Here is a 27,958-nt window from a genome sequence, read left to right as displayed (position 1 = left end):
TCATTTGAAGGTTACTTCCTCCCCCCCTCCCCCCAGTTGTATTTAACAAATGCTTGTCAAGTTGATTGCATTTGAGTTAAGTTCTCAAAATAATATTCCTTTATATCTTGAAACTGTTTTTCTCTTAAGAGATGATATTTGCCTGCTATCAAGGAAGTAACTGAGCCCAAAAGAGGGTGACTGGCTCAGTCACATAGATCACAGAAGCATCTTGTCCAAGCCAGGTTTGAAGCTCAGGTTCTTTGAATTGAAGCACTGCATTCTTTCCACCACAGAGCCCTGCTTTAGAATCTCTCCTGATCTTAGAATTCCCTCAGATTTTTCCTGATATTTATTCAGTAATCATTTATTAAGTGCCTCATATATACCAAGCATTATTGTAGTTACATCCTCATCTAGATTATATATTTCTTTATGGACAGGCATATTATCACGTAATTCTTTGGAATTCCCTAGTGAAAGCTATAAAAGCTCAGCAGCAACAACATGGAACTTTAAAATGTATTTTGGTTTCAATTGATGAAAACAAATATAAATAACCTGTAGATTGGAATTTTCAAGTTCACGTTTTTGGTTTTTTTCTCTGAATATTTTTATACTCTTTTGTCATGCATGCAAAATAAATTTAAAGCTCCCTTTAAAAATTAATTTTAAAAGTTTACCCATTAAAAAAAATTCACATGTGTCAGCTTTTCAGCAGTTTTCAGGAAGTTAAACAATTTTTTAGGTGTTAAGTATTTTTTTGAGAAATGTCTGGCATTGCAAGTACATTCCATATCATACACATATACACATTTTATTCCCAAAATGGAAGCAAGATTAAAATTTTATGGTTATTTTCATTGCTAAAGCGATAACCTCAATAGTTCTTATTTCTAGCATCATCGGATGTTTTCAGTAGCTGCATTTAATTGGACTTTGTTTCTAGAAACCATGGCAAGTAGTAGTTTATCATATTGGAAAGTAGTGTTGCCTTGGAAACTGGTGCAAAAAAGAGTGCTTAGGAACCAATAGAAACCAAAAAAAGAAGTATTGAACAGGATAAGCGATAGCTTCAGGAGGAAGACAGAAATAGAAACACTTGGCAGCTGCATCCGCTAAGCTCACAGATTCGGCTGGTGAAAGTGTAGTGAAAATTTGGTAAATGAATTATAATTAACATGTCTTGGAAACTGCCTTATTCCCAAGTACACAGAAATTCATGTAGCTTTTTCTCATATTAGAGAGTACATGTATTTCTCTCTCATGTGGACATAGTGAAAATGGAAAGTCTTTAAAATCTTCTGAGAAAACAAAAAATGAGTCCATTTTTTGACTGCATTAGAGTTACTGATCAGAACTTAGTCTGTAGCTGAATATGGATAGGTTTTTTTTTATATGTAGAAGTTTATTACTCTTAATATTTTTTCCCAGAATTTATTACACAAGTTCACATATCAAATTACCATTTCAGAATAATTGATTAATTATATTCTTTCTTCTGTCTGTCTTTTTTTTAAACAAATGATCTTTTTGCTGAAGTAGAACATATTTTATTAAATTCTTTTCCCTTTTCCTCTTAAGAAAGTTCAAATTCATTTTTAAAAAGAACCTCCTTTTAAGTTTCCAGATTTATTAAATGGACTTGTTTGACTAATATACTTCTGTATGACATTAGCTTTCCCATAGGTTATCTTAACAGATGATCATAATAACTGAGAAACTGTATAAAGCAGAGAATATTTTTATTCCCATTCTCTAGTTTACTAGAGTTCTCCCAGGCCACACAATGCGTGAACCAGTTAGAACAATAACTTGGGGTCTTCAGACCCTTAATCTGCTGGTTTTTTCACTATACTCTGCTGTGTCTTTTACTTTGTTTATAATTGTTTATAAATCCTATGTATGGATTTCAGAATTCATTGTCATGGTGTCATTTTTTTTTTCTTCCCTGTATCTATGTAGCTTGCTTATTCTTTTCAGCCTCTGAGACAGTGATGAGTGTAGAGTTCATGTGTTTCCCTGATAATCAGAAAAGAAAACACCAAGCTGGCAGATTTAAAAGGTTATATTTCTCTCTGGAATTCTGGGACTTCATTTGTAAGGCTTGACCTATTTCAGCCAAGGGTATATTAATGGAGTCTAAAACTTTTCCATGTTTCTTGTGTTTCTTTAATATTAGTTAATAAACTAGTTTTGGAATGTATATTTTAGTCTTTTATAGATCACACTGAGAAGTTACAGTACAGAAATGTTGACAGCTTTCCTCTGATGTTTGTAAATCCCACACTGTTGTCCTAGTTTTAGCCTCAGAGAGCAGTTTCTTCAGTATGGCTAGGGAATGCTCTGCAACAGCAGGAGTCCTACTGGGGGTCTAGCACCAGCTTTGCTTTACTGTGCACCCCCACCTCCCGAAAAGAGTGGATAATTAAAGATATTTGGGACCAGTTGATGATTAGACAGACAGATCCTTTATTAAATGCTCATTATGTGCCAGGCATTAAGTAGTTAGAATAGAAAAGCTTTTGTTTATAGTTTTATTCTAATGGAGGAAAACAGCTTGTAAAAGAGATTGGGAATGCTGGAAGAATGTGGGCAAGGAACTATTCAGAGTAAGGTGGAAAAGTAGTCATTTATGGAACTTGGGGAGAGAGATTAAGTAAGGTAGAGATTGTGTGGAAGGAATTTGAGTGGAGAGTTAGTCCCATTAATCACTTCACATGAAAAATTGAAGAAGACAGTTTTTAAACAATCATAGCATTATATATCGAAATAAACATAAATTCTAATATTAGTGGATTTTTTTCATTATCTTTGCTTAGAGGGGAATGTATCTCCTCAAGGAAAAAAAAAAATTCTATTTGGGGAGCTATGGAAGTTAGTACTTTTTGTTACATTCGCAGTTTTGATAAAAAATAAATCCTAACCTGTTTTATGACTCTACCATAGCAGGAAGGCAAGGGATGAGAGTGTTAGTGTTAATTTTTCTTGCTGGCTTTTTTCCCCCACCTTTATCAATGTTCTTTTCTAAGGATAATATACATTTAGAATATGTGCTATGTCATCAGAATTTCCTCTAATTCTTTCTATATAGGTCTATCTATGCTTTGTATATTTTCAGTAACATATGACCTGTTTCTTGGTTTCCAAATGTATGGAAGATTTTCCTCAATTATAGCTGTTTATAAAATATATATATACCAAAAAACATGGAAGAGCATAGTTGTAGGTGAATTCAGCAGAAACTACCAGATCACTTATTCAGTTTTGCCCTCCTGTGGTAGAGAAATTACAAAGAAATCTCGTTTTCCTCATCTGGTAAATGAAAGGAGTTGGCTTTTACTTAGGGAGTCATTTCTACTTCCAAATATATGGTCCTATGAAATGCCAGTTAGAACAGAATCAGTTGTGCTTGCCATATTCAGAGTCCCAGCTTTAGCAAATCCTACCAAGCAGAAAGATTTCTCATCTAGACTCGTTAGAGATGTTTGTCTTTCAACTGAGCAACGCACAGTTAAATGGAAAGGGGCTCATCACTAGTTTGGCTGTAAGGGGATGAACTTGTTGGCTACAGCAGCCCTCAGAGTGGATGTAGTGGAGGACATTCCTGTTATGATGAAATCACAAACCTTGAAATAAGAAATGTACTTATCTTCCAACTTGAGATGTTGGTCTGGTATTGGGGGGAGATAGTGATGGCTGCCTTGGGTATCTGTGATCACGAATGAGTTTTCTTGGTGTACGTTATAAACAAGACTGAACGGAGAATTTTGAGATAGCCAGGAATACAAATATACAAGGACACTTTGGGATTAATCACATCATATCAGGATTCTCTCTCCTCATTTGCATCCCACATAGAATTTAATTCATGTTAAAAGGAACAAACCCTGAATTTAGGGTTCAACTTCCAGGTTGGCTTCTTAGAATCTCTAACTATGATCAAACCACTTAACCCTGTTGAGTCTCAGTTTCCTCATCTCTATAATGCAATTAGACTTGATCAAAGTTGACCTGGTTAATTGGTATCTCCTAAAACAGATCTCTGACTCTATGAACTGATTTACAGTCTGTGATCTTGAGCGTTGCTTTTTCCCTACCTGATCTTCTCAGGTGGTACCAGCTTCCAATCTTGGCTCTTTATGGTGCCCACTGGCTTTCTGGGACCTATAGTCATACTTAAAGTATTTGGGCACAGACACTGTGATGGTCAGAGGTAAGTTTATAAATGAACCTTGAAAATAGTTTAGAAAGAGATACTCTGGCCTTAGAATTATCTACTGAACTTTTGGTAAGGACAATGAGGAGAGAAGCAAAGCAAAGAAAATCTCAACTAAGATTAAAACAAATCTGCAAATTTTTAAAACACAAGAAGCAAGTTTGGTTGGTGATTTTTTTTTTTTTTTTTTTTTTTTTTTTGTCTTGGCTCTCAGGCTTTTCTGCCCCCACAGCATCTGGTTGTTAGACCTGGCTCTCACTTCTTTTAAAACAAATCTTACATACTAAAGTCATCTCTCTGCCAATAGGCTCAGAGCCATTATTCTCTTGGCCCGAGGAGGGTTGAGAGTAGTAGTAGTATTGCATTTCCAGGCCATTCTAAGTTAATGCCATTTAGTGAGTCAGTTATCACAGGGTTAGACCTTGGATAATAATAAGTATTTATTATCAGAGGCATTAGAAAACTGCAGGCCAGATACTGCCTGCAAACTTCTAACTGGGCTAGATTAAATTTTTATTAGCTATTTAATAAAATAAATAAAAATTTATTTCTAATAAAAATTAATTAGTAGTTTTTAAAAAAATATTTAATATTTCTCTAGTTACATTTAAAATAAATTTTTTACATTTGTTTTTAAAACTTTTGAGTTTTAGATTCTCTCTCTTATTTCTACCCCTAGTCCCCATTACATTTGTAGTGTTCTAAGTCAATAAGTACCACTTTTGAACATACTAATTTAAATATTAACATGATCTTCTGCAATTAGTTTTGATCAAGATGGTTAATGGAAAAAAAGATAGACTGATTCACATAGGAAAAAAACTTGAAATTCACACAAGAATGAATAATGATCAACATATACAAAAACCATGGTCCTGGGCTCTTTCAAATCAGAACAGCACAAAAAGGTTCTCAGACAATAGGAAAAGGGGTGCCAGAAAAGCTAATGCCATTGTTGACAAGCTTGGGCAGCCAGAGCAGAAGCAGAAATGTGCAGCCTTTAAGCAATTGATGATGCTTTGGAGAGAGTGACAGGCCTGGGATCAGAAGGATCTTAGTTCTAATTTGACCTCAGATACTTGTTAGCTTTATAACTATGAGCAAGTCATATTGCCTCAGTTTCTTCCATGGTACATTGACCTCACAGGGTTTAGGCCAGGATCAAAGAAGATAATATTTGTAAAAAGAACTTAGAACAAAGCCTACCCAAATTTGCAGCTACAAGGTAGAGCCTAGCCTGGCTTGAATTAATTCCTGATACCAGGAACCAAAACTGGAGAGTGAGAATATGAGGGAATATGAGAGAATGAGAATGAATCTAAACATGCCTTCAGGGAAGAGAGTGACTTAATAACTGCAAATAGGGATTCAGAGGAAATGGTTTTTCCACAAGTACAAACTAAATCTCTAGAAGAAAAGAAGGAAGAGATTGAAAATGAAACATGATCCTTTTTTACTAAGGATGCCTCAGCTTCCTCTTCAAAAAAATTATGGTGTTAGATTAGATGTTATGACCTTCTCCAGGTCTAGGCAGATGATAAGTAGAGCTGGCATTTGAATATTAGTTTTCTGACTAAATTTGTGTGTGCTTAATACTACAATGTTTCTTTTAGGTGTGTTGTAAGAAGTTTCTCAGTATGTAAAATAGACATATTATAGGAATGAAAAAAGGTTTTGGTCCTTCCATGTACAGCTTCTTTCAAGGATGACAGCATGGAAAGCTGTGTGGTCTTAAGTAATTTTGATAAATTGCTATAACAAGAATTCCTTTATTCCCCTGGGAGACTGATGCCTCCAATTTTGACATTATTTGTAGTGGGGAGTGGATGGGAGAAGTAAACATTATGAAACCAATTATAATTTATGGTTATGAGTGGAAGATTGAAAAATGAGTGCTTAATTTTAATTTAAGAGAATGAGTGAGGAAGAAAGTTATCAGAGAAATGGATGTGTCAATAATACATTATTGAAAAGTAATATAAAATTATTGTTTATAACATTTTTTATGGCTTATTTTCTGTATGATCTTTTTAGATGCAACTTTATATACCTATGATAATTATTAGAGAATTATATTTTTAAGTAAATAATGGCATTTTGGGGGTAAGAATAGCAGCAGTTAATTTTTTAAAACTGAATTACTAAAGAGCCCTTTTCAAAGTATTGGATGGATTTAGCAGCAGAGGGCTTTGGGAAAAGAGGTTGGGGGGGGAGGTTGGGAGAACGGATTTTTGTCATGAATCCTGGGGACTTTGTATGATGTCACTGGATCAGCCAGCCCACAAGCTCCGTGTGCTTGTAGGTGGTGTTAGAGCTCCAGGATTGTTGAGAGGGGAGAGGCAGCAGTTGAGGAGATGTCACTCACAAATGAGCAGCCAGCTCCTCTCCCGGCTTACAGCCAGCTGTGCAAAGGCAAGACCCCTGAGTGCTGCTCGGGATCTTCCCGCTGTATGGAATCCCCAAACGATTTCAACAAAGCTGGATATGAATGGCAGAGGACGGAGGGCAAACTACAGGAAATCGGGTTGAATGTGAATTCTGGCGGGCAGCTGCAAGAAGGGCTTGGGAAAAATGCCGCCTTCCCCGACCAGGGCCGGCTGTGCTTCTTTGAAGGGAAGCTAGACAAAGAGCCCAACAGGGAGACTGAAGTGCTGGGGGAGAAATGCTCGGCAGCCCCGGGGCAGCTGGAGAGCTGGTCTTTGATCTCTGAAAACTTCCCTCCCTCCAAGGGGAACTTGACCAACCTGAAAACCCCTGGGTTTATCGTTGGGGAAGCACAGGGGTCAGAGGCAGAAAATCGGGCCGGGACCAAGAATCAGCCAGGTGGTAAACCTCCCGAGACCTCTGGTAACCTGGCCCACTATATTAAAGAAGAGGAGACTAGTGTTTGGAACCCCAACTTCAATCCAGTAAAACAGGATACTTTGGGGTCAGGAGAGATGAGTCCAGGTAAGAAAGAAGCTCATGACCCTGCCCAGGATGGCTTTGTGATTGGGGTGGTGAGTGACAGCGGTGGGCTCAGTGGTTATTCATCCTGGACTGCAGCCCCCGCCCCAGCATGTTCACAGAGCGCCATCCCATACCCACCGACTACCACGGTAGAGCTAGCCCAGGACGAGTTTAGAGCCAGCTCTTGTGGCTATGGCTATGATGACGATGATGAGGGCTCTTCAGTGGACGTGGAGAAACCGAATTATGCTGAAGGAACTTTCCTTAACCGGGCCTCGCTGCCCAGAAAGGCAATCCGTCGGGCCATGTCCGAGTGCTCCCACCTTTCTGTGCCCCCGGCCCTCAACCTCGCTGATAAGTACCCGGAGCTTCCTGGCCAGGAGGATGGCCCTCCTGCCAGCAGCCCAGCCCTGAGCCCGACGCCCAGGAAACTCGGAACCTCCTCCATGAAGCGCTCCATGACGGTGGCTGAAGAGCAGACCACTAAGCACAATTTGAGCCTCGGGGAGTCACCCAACCAGAATCCTGCGGAGGCTTTCCCACTGATCCGAGAAGAACCTGCCCCTCAGAAGGAAGAGCTGATCCAGCCAGGTAACAAAAGCTCTGTCAACCAACTGGAGCAGATCCCCGAGGTGAGCCTCAGAGAAAAGGCGCCTGGAGGAGCTCCGGAGAGCAGCGCTGCAGACTCCCCAAGCTGCCCCCGAGGGGAGAAGGAGACTGGGCAGCCGGGCCAGGCGGGCAAGAAGGAGATCCAGGTCATCTCCACCCAGCTCGCTCCATCTTGTCAGTGCAGAGGCGAGCCACGTGACGGTATGTTGCTAAATTCTGCCTCCACGGGGAACCAGCCGATAGCGGGGAGGACTGAGGTGATAGAGTGCGGGAGGGGCCTGGGGAACTGGGGCTGTCTTAGTTTGAGCGGGCCAAACAAAGGCTGGAGGATCCGATTCGCTTCTTTTGGAAGATCTTGAGCAATTACGGGGCAAAGGCTAGGAAATCACATTGGCTGTTTAGCTTTAGTACTCTGGAGATAATGTTGAGGGCACCTGCTGGAAGGTTTTCAAAAGCTGAATAATTAGGTTCAGGATTGTGTCAGACAGTAGCCTGACACCCCCCTCCCCCCCTTACCTTCCATCCACATCCTTACCTTTTCTCTTTCTCCTCCTTTCCCCTGTGCCTTGGTACCTTGTTGGCCAGAATCAAAATATTCCTACAGTCAGAAAGATTCTACCTGACTGGCCTCCTTGCCTGAGAATGTGTCTCTGTTGAAATACACAATGGGTTATGAGCTGCTCTCCTGCCATTTACTAGCCCAGCCTGGATGCACACTATTTTCCGTTCTGCTTCAAAGAACATTTTACTTTTGTTTAGGGGAAAAGGAGCTCTAAAAGCTGGGTTGCTTTATATTCCTCTTCTGGTTCCCATGGTCAGCTCGTTCCTGCCCCTTGTTTTCTTCCTTTATGTGTGTTTGCAGGGTGAAGGGGAATAAGGGGAGAAGGGTTTTGGAGATGATAAACAATTATTGCAGGCTGTGCAGCCTCCTCTCCCCTTCCCTCCCTCTCTAATCACCCTACTGCTCCTATTGTTAGCTGTCCAAAGAAGCTTGTTTTTCCTTGTATCCTGTTTGTGTACAAAGGGCCATGATTCATAAGCTTAGTTGACTGGGATGTAAAATGGGACAAGACCTCTGTATATGTGTGTTTTCTTTGTTTAGAAAGAATGGTCTCTTTCCCAGGGATCTGTTTTCTTTTTTCCATTTCCTCACCATCCCTACTGCATTTTTATGAAATTTGTCTATCTTCTCTAATACAAATTGGTAGGGGGTGTTATGGAAAAAGGAAAATTAAGAGGGTCAGATGTTTTGCATATCAGTAGTTTCCTAAGAGCGCTTGATTTTTGTTTTATAATTTTTCCTCTGGCTTCTGGAGCCCAAAACTGAAGTACCTTGTTGTTATTGCCCTTGTTTTTGCATGATTGAATTAAAAGGTATTACTTTATCTGTCTTCATCCTGAGATTCTTACTAGAGTGCTGTCTAGTTAATATTCAAAGTAAATTAGAATGTTAAATGGGTATTTTTCTTTTTTTGTTTGAGGGTAAAAAATGTGGCAAATTATCATTCTTCATTCTTGTTAATGATCATCTTAAAGCTATCAGAATAGTTGTTGGTTGTAGAATCTGGATACCATAAGCCCATACTATTCTAGCATATTAATGAGTGTATGAAAGTATTTTGATTTGTAGATTTAAAATACTTTTCTTGAAAAAATATCAACTTAGAATCTTTGTTATTACTTATCCTCTGTTTGGACTTTGTTATTGGTTTAAAAAGGAGGTGTTGGACTAGATGGCCTGTAAAGTCTTTTTAAACTCAAAATCTTGGAGAATATTTAGTGATATTCAAGGGCAAAATGGAATTTTTAATCTTAAAATTCTTCTAGAATTGAGAAAGGATACATATCACTTTAATCTCCGATTTGCAAATATGTTTCATAGGGGAAGGAACACTGGGTTTTAATCCCAGATCTGCCACTGTGTGACCTTGAGAAAGTCCCTGGAAGGAAGGATATAAATAAGAAAATAGTTTTTGATTAAGTGCTAACTCTGTTAGGCACTGTGCTAAATGCTTTCAATATATTATCTCATTTTATCCTTACAGTAACCCATCAGAAGTAGGTACTATTAGCATCTTCATTTTCAATTGAGGAAACTGAGGCAGACTTACCCAAGCTAACAAAGCTCATAAGTATCTAGTCTAAATTTGAACTCCCATCTTTCTGATTCCAGGGCCAAAGCTATCGAGTTGGTAGTTTACTGTATTAGATCTCATATATATATATATAAAAGAGTGTCAGAAACATTTATTGGTTTTCCCTGACTACTTTTAACATCTAATTATCTAATTCTTTTCTTTCCTCCCGATACTCAAACTATTCAGAATTGCTAGGGTTGCTTTTAAATGGCCTCTAATGCCTCAGAAAGTATTCTGGAGTATTTCCTGGATTTTTCTTGTCTTCCCTTCTTTTTCCCTTCATTTCTTCCATTTTCAAAAAAATAAACTTTGTGTTGATATTAAGAAACAGATACTCAATTTTTTTCCAATTCAAGATTTCTCTTTAGAAATTTTCTTAAAGCATCAATGTTTTGTTGTGTTTGGGGGGGAGGGTAAAAGGGAGAACACAAAACTGAACATTTTCTGAACATGTTGAAGGGAATAAACAATATACCTAAATCCATATCATGATGAGCTGTTTTAACGTTGGTTGATAGTATACACCTATATTGTCCTTTATTCAGACCTACATATCACACTTAGTGGGGCATTGCAATTAGAAAGCTCTTAATAAGCGTTTGAATACATTTATAAAAGGTAAATTGGGAGCAATTATTAGGTTTAGAAGGAATTCATCTTTTAGTACTTTTATCTAGTGCATTCCCTTGGTCCTTTTAAAGTGCATGGCTCCTTTAACTAATATTTGACCTTTTATGACCTTTCAAATATATTTGCTATGTAAATTGAGCTAGTTAGTAGTTTGGAGAGCATTTTTGGTAGTATGTCAGGTTTATTAAAGCCTTTGAAATTGTATTTTCTATTTAGTCTGCGCAACATATTCATAAGTAGGTCAGTGCTCTTTTCTATGGAGGAATAGACAGTAAAATCCCCTTCCAGCTTCAAATCCATCATCCTAAGTAGGTTGTGACTTCCCAGGGTATAACAGCAAATCTGTGTCAGGATTCAATTTAGAATTCAGAACCCAGGAATTAGTCTCTAGGAACCATCTATATTTATATTTTCAGCCCAGTTTGAGAAATTTAGTGTAAGATCATTTTATTTACTTATTTATTAAACATTTAATTAAATTAAAATAGAAAGAAAAGGTTTCCAAATTTTCCTCATTCTTGAGGAATACATTTTCTGCTTATTGCCTAAAAGAACAACTAGCTGTTGTTGGGGCTAGGGAAAGGGATTCAGGAACTGAAAAATGCCTAGGCAACAGGGATTGTATCAAAGGCATTTCTGTTGAAGAATTGCACTTAGGAAACTGTCTAAAATGTTTACCAGAATTTCCTACAGGAAACCTTGAAAAGAGGTTTTTGTTCTGTATGAAATGTGACTTGTAGCAGGTAAATATCATAAATTTCAATGTTGACCATATGTAATATGGAGAGAAATGAAAGATAATAGAATCAGAACTCAGAATAGAATCAGTATATTCAGTCGACTATTTTAACTCAAACTTCACATCAGGGAGGAGCAGCATTGTATCCAGAAGAGTATTTTATATAGTTAATGTTTGTGGGTCTAGTCTTTCTTAACATCAATAGTATATTATGAGTCATTTGGGAAAATCTCGTAATCCAATATTTCCTGCATGTGTAAATAGAACATTACCAGTATTTGACTTCGTGCATTATTACCAGTCCTGTTGTGATTAATCATTGCACTGATCGGAAATCAAAGTCTTGTGATTGAATAAGTTCTTCTAATGGTTCTCTTAATTCCTTATCATTTAATACAAATCTTCCCAATTTTTTCTGAAGCCATCCATTTTGTCATTTCTTATGATACAATAGTATTTTCTTACATTTATATGCCATAATCTATTGTCATTCCCAATTAATGAGGTAAGTTCTTAGTTTCCAGTTGTTTTACCCTTATGTGCCCGTACACATTTCTTCCTCCTTTGGTTTCCTTGGCATATAAACCCAAATCTTTATCTTTTTACTGGATATTTCTCTTGCTAGAAATGCCCTTATTCCTCACTTCTTCCTCTTGAAATCCCAGGTGAAATTCAAGACCCCACTTGTACCACCCTGCACATGAAACCTTTCCTCATTTGCCCAGCTGCAAGTGCCATCAAGATGACCTTGGAACTGTTTTGCATATTTTTATGTATGCATTTTGTCTCAGTAGTTAGGATATAGGCTCCCTCAAGGAAGCAATTATTTCACTTTTGGTTTTTTGTTCCTAGTCAACATACTAGCTTCTTAATAGATACATTTTGTTTGTTTGATTGAAGTAAAACTTGGTGATGGTTCCTGAAGCTATGAATAGGATTGCATTAAATGAAAAGCAGAACAGAAAATAATGTCAGCAGATAGGTAGATGAAATAAAATCCAACCTATGTCTTAAGATGGGTAGACAGAATGATAAGTGAGTATTCTTACTGGCCGAGCCAAACGTTTCAATGTATACCATGTAGCTAGAATTCAGTAAAGATTATGGATGATAATGAGGTCTAGAAGATAGGTTGAGGACAGATTGAAGTCTTGCCTAGGAACAGTAGGAGTTTATATTTCATTTTATAGATGGTAAGGAAAAGAGAACTGTCATAAAAATCCTAACAGAGATTATTTATTTTTAGATGACAGTGTGTGACTTCTGTTGGGTAAAATCATATAAAAGATATGTGTTCTGAGTCCAGTTGTAAATTATTGTGATACTGGCTTGGCTAAGAAAATAAAGGAAACATTGTGAAATGTTCAGTGGGGGAAGGAATATAATCAAAGAGCTATGAGGAACTTGTATTGGCAAATGAGGCATGTGAGAACATAGCAGGGAGGTGGTATGGGGTGACCTTGTTGACAGTGTCATTGATCTGCCTAAGCACAGGGTGTTACATGATTCTTGCATGAGAAAGATACTGATTTTTCTCAGTACACCAGGTGATTAAAGGTAATATGATGAAGTAGAAACAAAGAGCCCTGATGTGAGTCAGAACCAATTTTATTCATGTCCTTTTTATACCTGACATTATATGCAAGTTACTTGGTTTTTCAGGACCTTGGTTTTCTCATCATTGAAATTTTAAAAATTAAATTATCCAGAAATTCTGAATGTGGGGTCTGTGAACTTGAATTTTTAAGAATAATTATCTTATTAGTTTCTTTTGCAATCCTAGATTTTCAATTATGCCTTTATATTATTCTGAGAGGAAGTCTCTCCTTTTTTTTCCCCCTGAGGCAAGTGGGATTAAGTGACTCACTCAGGGTCACACAGCTAAGAAGTATTAAGTGTCTGAGATCACATTTGAACTCAGGTCCTCCTGACTTGAGGGCTGGTGCTCTATCCCCTGCAGCCCCTGAGAAGTCTCTAGTCTTCACCTGGCTTCCTAAGTATTCCATTATGCAAAACCAAAAAATCATAGAATCCTTGATTTAATTAATCATAGGATTCCCTTATAACTGTAGAGCCTATGACCCTATTGGATGAAAGTTTGGGGAGAGGGTAAGTATAACAAATAAAAACTTGTATTACCACAACTTCCTGAAAATTCTTGTATCTTAGCCTCCATCTACTGATACTTTGTGGATGTAGCTACAATAAAATATAAGGTTTAGTAAAGATAATATAATATTATAAATATAATATATATAAATTTATATGTATATATAATATATAATAAAAGATAATATAAATTAATCTTATATTATAAAAAGATCATTTCTTCTCATAAGTGTGATGAATAAAGAGGACATAATTGTTTGCAATATGCAGATAGAATTGTCTCCTGTATATTTGTTAGATAAATGTAGTCAAAGGATGAGAATGGGCATGAGCAATTTTATTCCTTTTTTTTTTTTTTTTTGGGTGAGGCAATTGCTAATTGTTAAATGACTCATTCAGGGTCACACAGCTAGGAAGTGTTAAGTGTCTGAATCTAGATTTGAACTTGGGTCCTTCTGACATCAGGGCTGGTGCTCTATCCACTGCGCCATCTTGCTGCCCCAGGAAGGAGCAATTTTAAAAGAAGAATGGCCAAATATTTAAGTATATAAAACCATCCTCCAAATCATCAGTATAAATAGATAAATTAAAATAACTGGGTTCCTCTGCCTACTTAGGAGATTGACAGAATTGAAGAAGGAAAAAACTGTTAGAACTAAGTGTTAGAACTAAGCATATTAGGATTCTTCTGAAAAACAACTTGTAATTTTATCAGAAAAAAGACTACCCAGGTATCCCAAATATGTCAAAGTCCAATATATATGTTAAAGTCTTCTTAGCAGAACTTTTCTTGAAAGTTAAGAGTGGGAACTAAAAGTGAGATGCTTATAGATTTATACAGCCTGGCTGTATAAATGCCATGGGAATGTACTGGAGTATTAATAATTTATGATATATGGTCATAAAGTTAGAGCCAGAAAGGAACTTAGAGGTCATGGAGCCTCATGGCTCTCATTTTGTAGAGGAGCATAGAAAGGTCCAGAGAAGAAATAACTTGGTCAAAGCCAAGACTCAGAGGCAGGACACCATATTCCACTTTCTACTACATCATTGGTTCTCTTGTGCATTAAGAATTGGCGAATATGGTAAATTTAGTAAAATATGGGATTTTTTTAATGAGCTCATGCTAATAAGCAGTACCAGTTCATAAATAATTCACATGAAAATAACACTCAAAGTATGTTAACTTTAAAATAATTTTAACAACTAACCTTTACCCTGGAGGACAACAGTGAAGTCTAGTTTCTAGCAAAGAGGCAGAGAAGTATTGGATTTTAATCTTAAATAAAATTCTCTATATCGGTCAGGGTATCAATTGTTTGGCTTTTCTTTGTTTAAAAAAAAAAAATACATCTCAATTCTAGGTACAAAGTTATAGCCAGAAATAATCATGGTTTAAAAACATAAAATATTAATAACTTAATAAATGATGACTGGTACATAGGCCTACAAATAAATAATGGGGATAGGCTTCTGTGTTTCCATCCACCTTTCCTTTTTTCCTTCTATTGTATTCATCTTCTAGAATTTATGGAGTGAAAAAATCCCATAATTATGAGGCTGCAAATTTAGGGGTTTTTTTTAGTGGGAAGAGGACTGAACTTGGAGGTAGGAGGGCCTTGGGTTTGATTTTCTTCCAAATACTTAATAGCTGAAAGTGACTGTAGGCAAGTTTCTTAATCCTCTCAGAAATTCAGTTAACTCTTTTGTAACAGATGAAAAAAAAATGCTTAGATAATTTTATTTTGGGGATGGGTAAAAGAATTAAATTTTAAAGTATCTATAAAGTACTTTTGTATACTTTGTGCCAATGTTAATGTTATTAACAGTTTTACTTTTGTTTATTGTACATTGCTACTCTTTGGTATTCCTAAAAGGGACATGGCCCCTGTTTTATCCAGAGTTGAGGGAGAAGAAGAGGGAGTAATTTAAGCATAAATGGTTGACAAGAATATAATTGCTTCCAAAATTGACAAAATTTGCTTGGAATTTTCCAGAACTGCTTGTTTTTCACCCATCTACAAAGAAAATAGTGGATAAATATTAGATGTATGTTCCAGTTTTTCACTGAGTTTGTATTGAGTGTCTTTAATGGTGTTGTTACAGTAAAGAGAGGACCTCATTCATTGTCAACTAAAATTTAAAAACCCTAGATGTGATTTCTGCCTTTCTGATGCTTATAATTGGGTTCTTTAAATTCTCTATTTTTCTGTTTATTTGGTATTTCATGTTTTTGTAAAAATTATGTAATTTTCATTTGATCAAATTCATTAATTCATTTGGGCCTGTTCCTTAAAAAATCCTTATAAAATCTTTTTTGTCATTATATCCTTTTCTTCTAGCTATATACTCTCCTTTGAATAAGTTTTGGTTCTGAACTTTTTCTGGGAGTTGAAGTCAACTCACTGGCCTATAGTTTTCAGATTTCCTTTTCTCTTTCCCTCTTCCCCAATCTTAAAAAAAAAATCAGGAAAACATTTAACCTTCTCCAGTCTTGTAATATTTCTCACATTGCTCAAAATGTTTCAGATTATTTGCAGCATGCTTTGTGCAAAATAGAAAACTGGAACTCATCAAAGAGGGACAGTGGCTCAGTTCTTTTTTACTATCTCCTTATTTATCTTGGTATTACTATTACATATTAACTATTATTGGTATTTCTTTTCTGTTACAGCATTCTTGGAAAAGAAAAAGAGAGGCAAAGTATAAATTAAACAGCTTCTGCCTTCTCTCTTCCCAGTACTTTCCTCATTGTACCATTCCTCCTTTGATCCTTCTTTTTGTAGGATAGCTAAAAAAAGACGAAACTTTTTTTTTCCACTTTTTTTCTGTCTATTCATGTTGTTCCCAACTTTGTCTGGCACTCAGTCATGCTTTGTTATTCATTCATTCATCAACACTTGGACAACCAAACGAGGTGACTTTTCCAGAGATAGAACACTGGGTCTGGAGCCAAAGAATCCTGAGTTCAAATCCAGTCTCAGACACTCTCTAGCTACTGTGTGATTCTGAACAAATAGGTTCATTTGTCTGCCTCAATATCCTCATTTATAAAATGGACATCATAAGAGCATTTACCTCTTAGGATTGTTGAGAGGACTAAATGAGGTAATAACTAAGTTCCTGACACAGAAGAGCTGCTATAACATCAACAGTAGCAGCTATGATAGCCGATTTGAAATTTTTCATGCAAATTCCTTTAGATTAGTTCCTATCTCTACCTGTTCTCTATCCCTGCCCTTTTAGGGTCAAAATTTGAGTAGATACACACTAAGAAAAATCACATTTAAACTGACAAATATAGATTCATGGAGTTCCAAGCTGTACAGTTTTTCAGTATTTATATGGTCTTGGTTAGAGTTAGAGAATCTGGAACGTGAGCAGTTTTATAGTTAAATATTGAGCTTTAGAAAACGACAAATAGGTTAGCCAAAGCTTTTTTAGCAGCTTGAATTTATCCATTATTGATAATACTGAGCAGTGAAAATTTCAAGTTACTCTCTTTACTTTTTAAGAGGTGTTATGGTAATGATTGTAAGAATATTAAAATAGTAGGCATTATAGAAACTCATTATATTGTGGTCTTAAGTAATATAGAGCCTACTGAAGTCTCACTGTATTATAGCTTCTATTCAAATATAGTTTCTCCAACTAGTATGTGAGGGTTTTTTTTGTTTGTTTTTGCAAGATTGATTACAACAATCTAAGATGTGACTGGTGTGTTACTCAGATTTCTTTTCCTAATCCATCTGAATTTGTTATCTGACTGATGGAAACTACTTGTTGTTGTTGTTATTTTTTTAAAGGATGATTATTGTGTTGACTATAAGACATAAAATCCAATTCTTCAATGATCTTTGATTCCATTGATATAGGTATATTCCTTTGGACGTAACCCTTTAATTAGATACTTTTCATAAGTGTCTGGCTAAAAAAAAATCATCACCCCTTGGTCTCCCTTAGCCTTTTAAAACTTAGGTAAACTGGCCTTTGAATGAAAAACATATTCTGAAGTTGTTCCCTTTCTTTGACCTCCTGGAATATATGTGGAATATATGAAGATTTCATAGTTGTTGAAATCATGAAACACAAGGGGAAGGCTAATGCCTATTTTCTCCTGACTTTTACTGAAATGCATTCTTAAGCTTGGTCATAAGAATTCTGTAACTATCCCTATCCAGCAGCCCTAGGTATGTTACTGAACACTAAGGAATCCTTACTAAAAGGTGGCACTTTTCAGTGTGACAATGTGGTCTTTATAGTTCTGGTAAGGTTGTGTCCTTAGGTTACCTTTCAAGGAGATTGTCATAGTGCTTAGAATAATTAACTTTGTTCAATCAGGCCCCAGAACTAATGAAGAGGATTTGGCAGTTTTCAATACTTACACCCATAATGAAGACATCTTCCTAAATTTGTATTGCGTTTTGTGTTAGAAAGTAAACAACCTTCTAATTAAAAGAGAAATTAAAGCATATTTACTGGAATGGTGCTGTTGTTTGCAAATGGATGGTTTAATGAATTGAAATCTAGTAACCATTTAATTGCCCCACAAGAATTAGATAATTTATACTTGATGAGGTCCTTTCCGGTTTTATACCATTCTCTGCTGTTCAATCCTAACCTTCTTTTGCTTTATCTGTTCTTTTCTTGCCAAAACTCAGCCCTGTGTTACTCCTACCACACCTTTATCTGCTTCCTCTTCTCCTATGCTGAATGAAAGTGAAGGATATCTCACAACCACTCTGAATAGATAATTACAAATTTATGCTGTCCAAACTCACTTGAGTCCTCACTGAAGCAAGCCAGTCCTTTTCTTCCTCACTAGTCGATTCCCTGTATCTCCCCCTCATTCTGAATTTATGCCAGACATGTGCACACACACCCACGCCCTTTTTACTCATTTTCCACTTTGCTAAGGATATTCTATTTTACTTCATTGAGGAAAAATTAAAACCATTCTATGTAAAGAGTTCTTTTTTCCTCTTCATCTCAGAACTCCTTGATATCTCCCACTCACTGTTTTTCTCCAGTTTCAGATAAAAAGTGGCCTTTTTTTTTTTTTTTTTTTTTTTTTTTTTGTCAAGGCAACTCAGACCCATCCCTTCCTGACTTCTCCCTCTTACTGAAATCTTTAATGTTCTCTATCCACTAGTTTTTTCCCTACTACCTTAAAACATGCCTATGTTTCCCTATCCTTGAAAAACCTTCAGTAGTCTTGACCCCATTCTCTCACTCTCAGCTAAACTCCTTCTAAGAGTTGTCTTTACTCTCTTCTCTTCCCTTTGTAATCTGGCTTTCTGTTTCATCATTCAACTAAAGTTATCCTCTCCAAAGTTACCATTCATCTCTTATTTATCAAATCTGATGATCTTATCTTTATCTTCTTTTGAACTTGTCTGTTGCTTTGATGTAGCTGACCTCTCTCTTCTGCATATTCTTTCTAGGTTTTCACACCTCTCTTCCTACATGTCTCACTGCTATTTTTCACTGCCTTTTTCTGGCTTTTCCACATCATAGTTAGATGTTCACCAAGCTTCTGACTTGTCTCCTTCCCTCTTAAGAAGCTTCATCTGGCCCCATGTGGATTAATGTTACAGTCTGTATTCATTTAGCTCCCATTGTATATATTCTCCTGGATGTATATATTCAGTCCTCTCATGAGCTTCAGTCCTGCATCACCAGTTGCATAGTGAATATTTCAAACAGCATGTCCCAGAGAAATGTTAAACTTATCTAAACTCATCGTGGCCCCATAGGCTGCCCTCTTTCAAGTGTTCCTAGTCTGTTAAAGGTATCACGATCCTTCTATTGACCCAGGTTCGTAATCTCAGCATTGTCCTAAATTTCTCTCCATTATTTTACATCTCCGATCAGTTCTTACATCACAGTATCTCTTGAATCTCCTTTTCTCCACTCAGGTAGTTATAACCTTACCTCTTGTCTTCCGTATTAGTCTCTCCACCTCTCCACCTCTGACTCCTTTTGTTCATCTTCCACTTTGCTGCTAAAATCATTTCCCACAGATCTGATTGTGACTTCCATTTACTCAACTTCAGTGACTTCCTACTGTCTTTAGATAAAGAACTGGACATTACTTCCATTTCTGTACTTTGTGATCCAAACAAATTTTAGTCTCTATTTGTCTCTATTCCTCACTTATGACACTCCAGCCTTTGTGCTTAAACTGCCTGCTATTCTTGGGAGTCTCTCTCTCCTTACTCCTTCCTCATAGATTTCATTTCTTTTCATGCTACTAGATACAAGGTAAACAGTAAATGCTTGTTGGTTGATTTTTTTTTTTTTTTTTTTTGGATTCATCACCTGATTTGAAATGACAGGGTGACTTTACTGGGTGAAAATCTATGAGATGGGCAAGATCTGATGCTCAAAGCTTTAAGGTTTTCCAAACATTGTTCTTGTTTGCACCTAGAAATGACATTCATTTCCCCAGAAAGAGATTTCTTCCTTCTCTTGCTCTACCCCTTTGATTTATTATGCCCTCAATTCTGTTTCTTTGTCTGAGTTTGAGCAAAGATGTTCTGTCTAGTAGCTCGGATCCTGTCTCTGGTGGATCATCTCTCTAAGCATCACTTCTTTGTATGAGAAGTCTGTTGCTTCCTGCATTGTTGGGTCTGAAGAAAGACGGGGACAGAGATGAGATGAGTTCTATGAGAATCTGAATTGATTTGAGCTGCCCTGGAAAGAAAAACTTTATGAGGTAGGAGCCTTCATTCCTTGTGTAAATGCAGAGCCCCTGAAAAGTTCACCACTGCTGTCAGTGAGCTAAGGCATGAATGAGTCTCTTGGTTTCTTCAAATGCAGATTCACAAAACTGCTGATAAAGCTGAAGTGCTAACCCATTTACATTGTATAGCACTAGATGCTTTGTTAAGGTTATTTTGGGGTCTCCTTGAGATTTTATGATTCTTTGGTATTCTGTGTAGCAATGTAGTACCTTTTTTCTTTCTTTCTTTCTTTTTTTTTTTTTAAATAACTTTTTATTGACAGAACCTATGCCAGGGTAGTTTTTTACAACATTATCCCTTGCACTCACTTCTGTTTCGATTTTTCCCCTCCCTCCCTCCGCCCTCTCCCCAAAGATGGCAAGCAGTCCTATACATGTTAAATAGGTTGCAGTGGGTCTTGGATATAATATATGTGTGCAGAACCGAACAGTTTTCTTGTTGCTCAAGGAGAATTGGATTTAGAAGATATAAATAACCTGGGAAGAAGAACAAAGATGCAAGCAGTTTACATTCATTTCCTAGCGTTCTTTCTTTGGGTGTAGCTGCTTCTGTCTGTCCTTGATCAATTGAAACTCAGTTGGATCTTGTCTTTGTTGAAGAAATCCACTTCCATCAGAATACATCCTCATACAGTGTCGCTGTTGAGGTATATAATGATTTCCTGGTTCTTCTCATTTCGCTCAGCATCAGTTCATGTAAGTCTCGCCAATCCTCTCTGTATTCGTCCTGCTGGTCATTTCTTACAGAACAATAATATTCCATAATATCCATATAACCACAATTTACTCAACCATTCTCCAATTGATGAGCATCCATTCATTTTCCAGCTTCTGGCCATGTAGTACCTTTTTTCAAAAATGCTTTCATATTCTGCTTCTACAGCTTACTAGCTATATGATCATACACCCATGTATCCTCATCTGTAAAATAGGGAAACTGATACTTGTATTGTTTAACTTTCCCCTATGGGGAAAGTTTGTTGTAAACCATAAAGCATTGTACAAATGCTTGAACACTTGATAAGATACCATTTTCTCCTCATTTTTCTTTGTCTTACTACTTAGCTTTCAGTAACTCAAAGCATTAGAGAAATGTGAGTTGTTTCTAAATTTTAGTCAAATAAACTAGTACTCGGCCTGTCTTTTAAGAATGTATTAGAATTTTAACTAATGAAAATCAGTATGTATCCCTTATCTTACTCCTGACCTCCCTACCTTTAGCTCATATTCATTAGGGATACATTTTATATATTAATTATGTCCTGACTCTGATATATAGGGGTTGTATCACCCTAAGAAAGTAACTTATCCTCTAAGTGCTCCCACCAAGTCTCCAATCAATCAATTAGCATTTATTAAGTGCTTGCTAAAATGAAAGTTGCAGAGAAAGTGTCTGCAGCCTTCAATGGAAAGGGCTATTTCTTCATTTGGGAGTTTCAAAGTAGGATTGTAAAGATAATGAATTTTTCAACCACATCAATTCATGGACATTGCTGATAGAATCATAAAATCCTTGGCTTGTAATGGATTTAATTTACCATGTAATTTGATCCCCCATAAGTGATATTCAACTTTTGTTGGAGGAATTCTTATTTATTTATTTTTTTGCTGGGGCAATTGGGATTAAGTGACTTGCCCAGAGTCACAGAGCTAGGAAGTATTGAGTATCTGAGGTCTGATTTGAACTCAGATCCTCTTCACTTCAGAGCCAGTCCTCTATCTACTGCACCATCCAGATGCCCCTAGTTGGAGGCATTCTAATGAAAGATCATACTACCCATTCCACTTTTCAGCAGTATTTACTTCTGGCTCCTAGACCCAACTGTTTTTATTCAAGCCTGAAATTGTATGTCTGCAATTTACACTTACTGTTCCCAGTTATGTTCTGTGAGGTGAAGGAAAGCACATAATTTATTTATTTATTTATTTTTTACTGTTTGAGCACCCTTCATTTACTTTAAAGAATTTAATATATTTTCCAGTCACATATGTAAAGAATTTTCAAAATTTGTTTATTACATGTTTGAATTCCAAATTCCCTTCATTCCTCCCTTCCCTTCCCACTTTCTGAGATGGCAAGCCATTTTATAATAGGTTACACATATATAATCATGTAAAACATATTTATTAGTCCTTTTGTGTGAGAAAACATGAACCAAAGATAAAAAAAGAATAAAGAAAAAAAGAAAATGAAAAATAGTATATTTCAGTCTGTATTCAGACTCTATCAGTTCTTTCTCTGGAATGAAATTACGTTTTTCACCTTAACTTTTTTGGTTTTGTCTTGAATCATTGTCCTCCTGAGAATAAATCATTTATAGTTGTTTTCACTTCATTCTGTTTCAAGTCATGTAAATCTTTCCAAATTTTTCTGAAATCATCCTGCTCATTTCCTTTAGCACAATAATATTTCATTACAGTCATATTCTGCAGCTTATTCTGCCAAACCCCAATTGATGGGTATTCCCTGAATTTCTTATTCCTAGCTTTCACAAAAGAGCTGCTATATCTATTTTTATACAAACCTATCCTTCTCTCCTTCAATCCTCCTATCTCCTCCCCCAAAAAACCCTCTTTAGGATATTGATCTGGTATTGCAGAGTCAAAGAGCATAGTTTACAACTCTACCAACAGTGTATTAGTGTCTCAATTTTCTCACATTCCCTTCATCATTTGTCATTTTCCTTTTCTGTCATATAGTCAATTTGATAGGTGTAAAGTGTTTTAATTTCCCTTTCTCTAATCAATAGTGATTAAAGTATTTTTTTTTCATGAGACATTGATGTCTTTGGTTTCTTCATCTGAAAACTGCCTTTGACCATTTATCAACTGAGCAGTGATTTATAGTCTTATAAATTTGGCTTAGTTCTTTATATAATTGAGAAATGAAGCCTTTATCAGAGATACTTGTTCTTAAATTTTTTTCTGCTTTCCTTTTAATCTTAGTTGCATTGATTTTGTTTCTGCTGAATCTTTTAAATTTAATATAATCAGAATTACCCATTTTAAATCAAGCAATTCTCTCTATCTTTTGTTTGATCCTAAATTCTTCCCTTATCCATAGATGTACACTTAACTTGTTATTATTAACAAATTTTAAGATCTCATACAACTTTGCCATCTTCCTTTGCACTTTTTTCATAGTTCCCTTGATATTTTTGACATTTTTTCTTCTAGATGAATTGTGGCATTATTTTATCTAGTTCTATAAAATAATTTTTTTGAATTTTAATTTAGATAGAATTGTTATTTTTATTATGTTGGCTTGCTCTGCTTATTAGCAAATGATATTTTTCCATTTGTTTAGATCTGACTTTATCTATGTGAAGTGTTTTATAATTGTGTTCATATATTTCCTGGATTTACCTTGGTATGTTACCAAGTATTTTATGTTGCCTACAGTTATTTTAATTGGAATTTCTTAAAATTCTGTCTCTCCTGCTGAACTTTGTTGGTAATAGATATGGTGATGATTTCTAAAGTAGTTAATTATTTCAAGTAGTTCTTTTAGTTGATTCTCTTATTAGTTTCTAAATATACTATTACATCATCTGCAGAAAGGGATAGTCTTTTCCCTTTATTACCTATTCTAATTTTTTTAAATTCTTTTTCTTCTCTTATTGCTACAGCTAGCATTTCTAGTACAATATTGGAGATAATATAATAGAGATAATGAGCATCCTTGCTTCACACTGATCTTATGGGGAAGGCTTTTATCTCCATTTCAGGAATTACTACTAATGGTTTTAGGTAGTTATTACCAATCCTTGTGAGAAAATCTTCACTTACTCTTGTGCTCTCTAGTGTTTTTAATAAGAATGGTGGTTGTATTTTGTGATAGGCTTTTTTTAAAATTGATGTAATTATAAAATTTCTGTTGATTTTGTAATTAATATGGTCAGTTGTGCTGATATAATAATTTTTTTTTCTCTATTTTTGTTTTTCTGGGTTTAAGTATTAGCACCTTGTTAGTGTCCTAAAAGGAAGTTATCAGGACTCTCAACTTGATTTTTTTCTCTTTGTTTACACGTGGTTGAATTGGATTATGTTTTAGTGGAAATTGTATCTATTCCTACTAAACCGTAGATCCTTGCAGAAATTAAGAAGTATTCATATTAAAGATGGCAGAATTAATAGTTATCTAATGACCAGTACCTAAAGTCTAGGGAGTTAGTAAGAGTAACCACCATAACAGTATTTCTGCCTGCTGGTATAGTTAACTGATAGTTTCATAACAACCTCTGAAAATTCACTGAAGGAATCTCAATATTGTAGGCATGAAGGAAGCACAACATAGAGTGAGCCTAGAAAAATACCATAGTAGTTACCCATGTGTTCTCATTCGGCAAGTTTCCATTATATGAGACTCCTTTCGTTCCTAAATTTGTTGGTTTTGATTTACAAAGTAGGGCTTCTAGTGCTACACTCGCTAAGCAAACTGTATATGTGAGTTGCCATTTGGCAGCTCAAGTCAGTAATACATCATGTTTATCTAGTGCCGCTTCTCTCTGAAATCTTAAAGAATTTTAAAAGTAATATCTCTTTTTTATTCACAGAAGTCCCATTACCAAAAAAATGAGCACAGGTAATCACTGCCATTCTATGGTTGAAAAAAAAGATTTGATTTACAAGGGCCTGTTTGTGTGTGGGATTAAATCAGGACTTGATCCTTGGGATCCGTATTAATTCTTCTTTCCACTTGGCAAGCATTCCTTTCTTCTTCTCCTCACGCCTGCCCTATTGAACAAAACCAACTCCCTTCCCTCCAAATATCATGAAGGAAAACAGATTTCTCTATGCAAAAATGTATGTCATTCAGCATTAGGAAGGAATCATTATTTAAGAAATGAGTCTAACCACTAGAATTTTTGTTTTTTTCTTATTTGGGTATCTCATTCCATTTCCTATTTCAGAATACTACTTTAGAAAAGATGTACTTGTTGCTACATTTATATCTTGTAACATGCTTTGGGTGCTTATTAAATTATGAAAAAATCAATTGTTAATAGCCAGGATGATACGAATTTGAAGATGAAATGAAGGATTATTCTGTGTAAAAAGGGGCATTTGTGAATATAAAACCAATATTTGTGCCTTTGTCCTTTTCTTTTTCCTACCCAGTTCCTACAATGTTGAAATGTAAGAAACGCTCTTGGACCTACTGAGACAGTCCAGTATTTCTCTGAAAAATAGACTAGGGAAAAGTTTGAAAAAGAATAGGATTGGGGCAACTTAATGGTGTAGTGGATAGAGCACAGGCTTAGAGTAAGAAAAACCTGAGTTCAAATTTACCTTTAGACACTTGTTAGCTGTATGACCTAGGCAAGTTGTTTCATAATTATTGTCACCAATTTCTTTGGTTAAGTGTCCTGTGGTTTCCATTTCCTCACTGTTGTTCAATATTACTTCAATTCTATATCCTTTAGAGAACTCATTGGTCACTATGATAATATATATATATATATATATATATATAATTACCTGGTACTCAACCTTGTGGTGTTAACCCATCTCGGAATTCAGGAAGGCTAGCGTGTGGCCAGACTCAAGGTTCCTACTCAGGCTTTTGGTTGAGTTTAGGTATCACCAGAGTGACCTTTCAAAAGTCCAATCCTTTGATGTTTTGATGATGCTGTTTAATAAATTCATTCAGTTGTGCTTCTTCTGATTTCATAAAAGGCAGTGACCTTCATATGGCTATGAAGTTGTTCCTAAATTTTAGAACTTGTCATTTAATGTCTTCAAGAAGAACCTGCTGTGTTCAGTAAGATGAGGGGGTAAAAATAGGAGAGATAAGTTTGACCTAGTTAGAGAAACATAAGAGACTTTCAATTGCAATTGAAATGTGTTTTTGATTGCATAAGAATGATGTCTTACAAACATAAAAAAGGAATTTTATGGCATAGGACCTGTTATCTTTCTTTATATTTTTGTAACTTCCTCAGAGGAGGTCACTGTGAGCTTCTTGGATTGTTGAAATGGTCAGAAGACGAAACAACAAAAATAACAAAAACCTTTTGCAAGAAAATTGATATAAAAAAATGGAAAAGTTAAGTTTATTAACCCCTAATACCATCAATCCTATAATAAATTTCCTCCTGTGATTAAGTTGATTCTTTTAAACGAGAGAAAGCTCTAGACCTCTGTGAAGAAGTATGCATCTTGGCAGTGTTAATCTGATTATTTTTGCCATTTATATGAACTTAAAGTTGTTCTTGTCATCACTATTTTTATGTAAGCATTGAATTGATCATGACACAATTACCACTGCTATTATAATGTACAATGTTTATTACTAATTGGTCAAGGACAAATAGAAGAGTTGGGTGAATGGGTGTAGCAAAGGCTCCTTACTGCTGTATTTCGGGCTTTGTACTGGTCCTTTGATAACCACATTTGGGAAATAGGAGAAATCTAGTTGGGTATTAGATCTCTTAGAAGCTGGGTTCTCAAATACTGTACTATCCTGGGTAACCAATACCCTGTTATATAAATATAACAATATAATAAGAGTTCTTAGGATTTAATTTGTTAAATCCTTCACAGACTCCATGTGTTATAGTGATGTTTCCTTAAGAAATTCAAGGTATCCTCCTCACAAGATTACTGTTAAACATGTCTTTAGTGCTTTGTTTTTTGGCATGGGCTTTCTGCTGGTTTTTTTTTTTTGTTTGTTTGTTTTTTTAAATGAGTGTCGATACTCCTATTGGGAATCTAGGTCGCTTTTAGAATTGGGACAGGTTAATTTTACATCCTTGTGTGAAATAGTGATTTTATAAGGTAGTGGTATACTGGATGAACGGCTGGCTTTCCTCCCACTTTCATTCTAAAAGATAGCTTCTAATAGAAGAGGTTTTTGTCCCTTGTGTATCACGGAGCCAGCAGTTTGGTGGCAAACTTTCCTTTTTGCCTCCAGGGAAGGGGAATCAAACAGCAAAGGCCACTGCCATCAATTGAACATTTGTGTAAAACCCAGTCAGGTTCTATTCTCCCCTCTGGAAAGGCGCGTTCATCTCCGGTATCCCAAACCAACTCCCTTTACAATGGAAAGAACTCAAAAGTCTTCTCAGCTTTAGGCAGCAAAATCCCTTTGGTTTTTCAGAACAAAATGTTAGTGGTCTGCTTCTGTTGCACTGTAAAGCACGATTCAGCAGACAAATGGGTTAAACAGGCATTCGTTTAAGCTTAATTTTTTTTTTTTTCCTTTTGGAACAGCTAAACCAGACGAAGTTCAGCCATCTGCAAATTTGAATGGAAATGATATCACTGCTCCTCCGAACAAGGAGCTCCCCCCAAGCCCAGAGAAGAAAACAAAGGTAGGTACAAGAATTTTCTAATGTATTCTTGTTCTGCAAGTTTCTTTCTTTTTCAGTATATAATAATTTCTCTAGCTGTTCTGACCACAGATTTAAGTTCTGTTTTCTGAACTTTTGAGGTGAGTTTTGGGGAACTTTCATTAAAAGAGACACAAAGTTAATTACCTCATGAAATGCTTTAAAAAAATCCTAGGCATGGTCGTCTCCCCTTCCTTTTACAACCTTTATCTTTCCATTTATATTCTCATCTTTCTGAATTTCTTTTGAAACATTTCAGGGGATGTTGATATCATTATTTATGAAGATAATTGCCTATTTTTAGAGTAATTTTGAAAGATTTAGTCATTGAAAAGTTTGAAAACTTTGATAAGGATAATCGACACAGTCATTTCATGGATAAATCTAATGGCAGTTTATGTTTCAGTACCATCATTATCTGCTAAAGCATATATTCTGAAATTGAATCCTAAATATAGCTTTTAGTAAACTTAAAGTATCAGCCATGCAAAATTATGCTCCAAGGTT

At 35.9% G+C, this 27,958-nt stretch overlaps 1 protein-coding gene across 11 annotated transcripts in view; it reads left to right on the top strand.

Moving 5' to 3' along the window:
• Positions 1-27,958, top strand: part of MAP4 (microtubule associated protein 4) — a 205,729-nt gene that overhangs the window by 148,901 nt on the left and 28,870 nt on the right. For all 11 annotated transcript variants that reach the window (XM_031960989.1, XM_031960997.1, XM_031960973.1 and 8 more), the window contains one exon: positions 27,333-27,433. In XM_031960989.1, coding sequence (XP_031816849.1) covers positions 27,333-27,433 — 101 coding nt within the window. The remainder of the gene's footprint in view (positions 1-27,332; positions 27,434-27,958) is intronic.

Source organism: Sarcophilus harrisii, chromosome 1 (assembly GCF_902635505.1).
Source record: "Sarcophilus harrisii chromosome 1, mSarHar1.11, whole genome shotgun sequence".
NCBI classification, from domain to species: domain Eukaryota; kingdom Metazoa; phylum Chordata; class Mammalia; order Dasyuromorphia; family Dasyuridae; genus Sarcophilus; species Sarcophilus harrisii.
The sequence above is the reverse complement of the archived record's forward strand: the minus strand, read 5'-3'. Positions and strand labels throughout refer to the sequence as shown.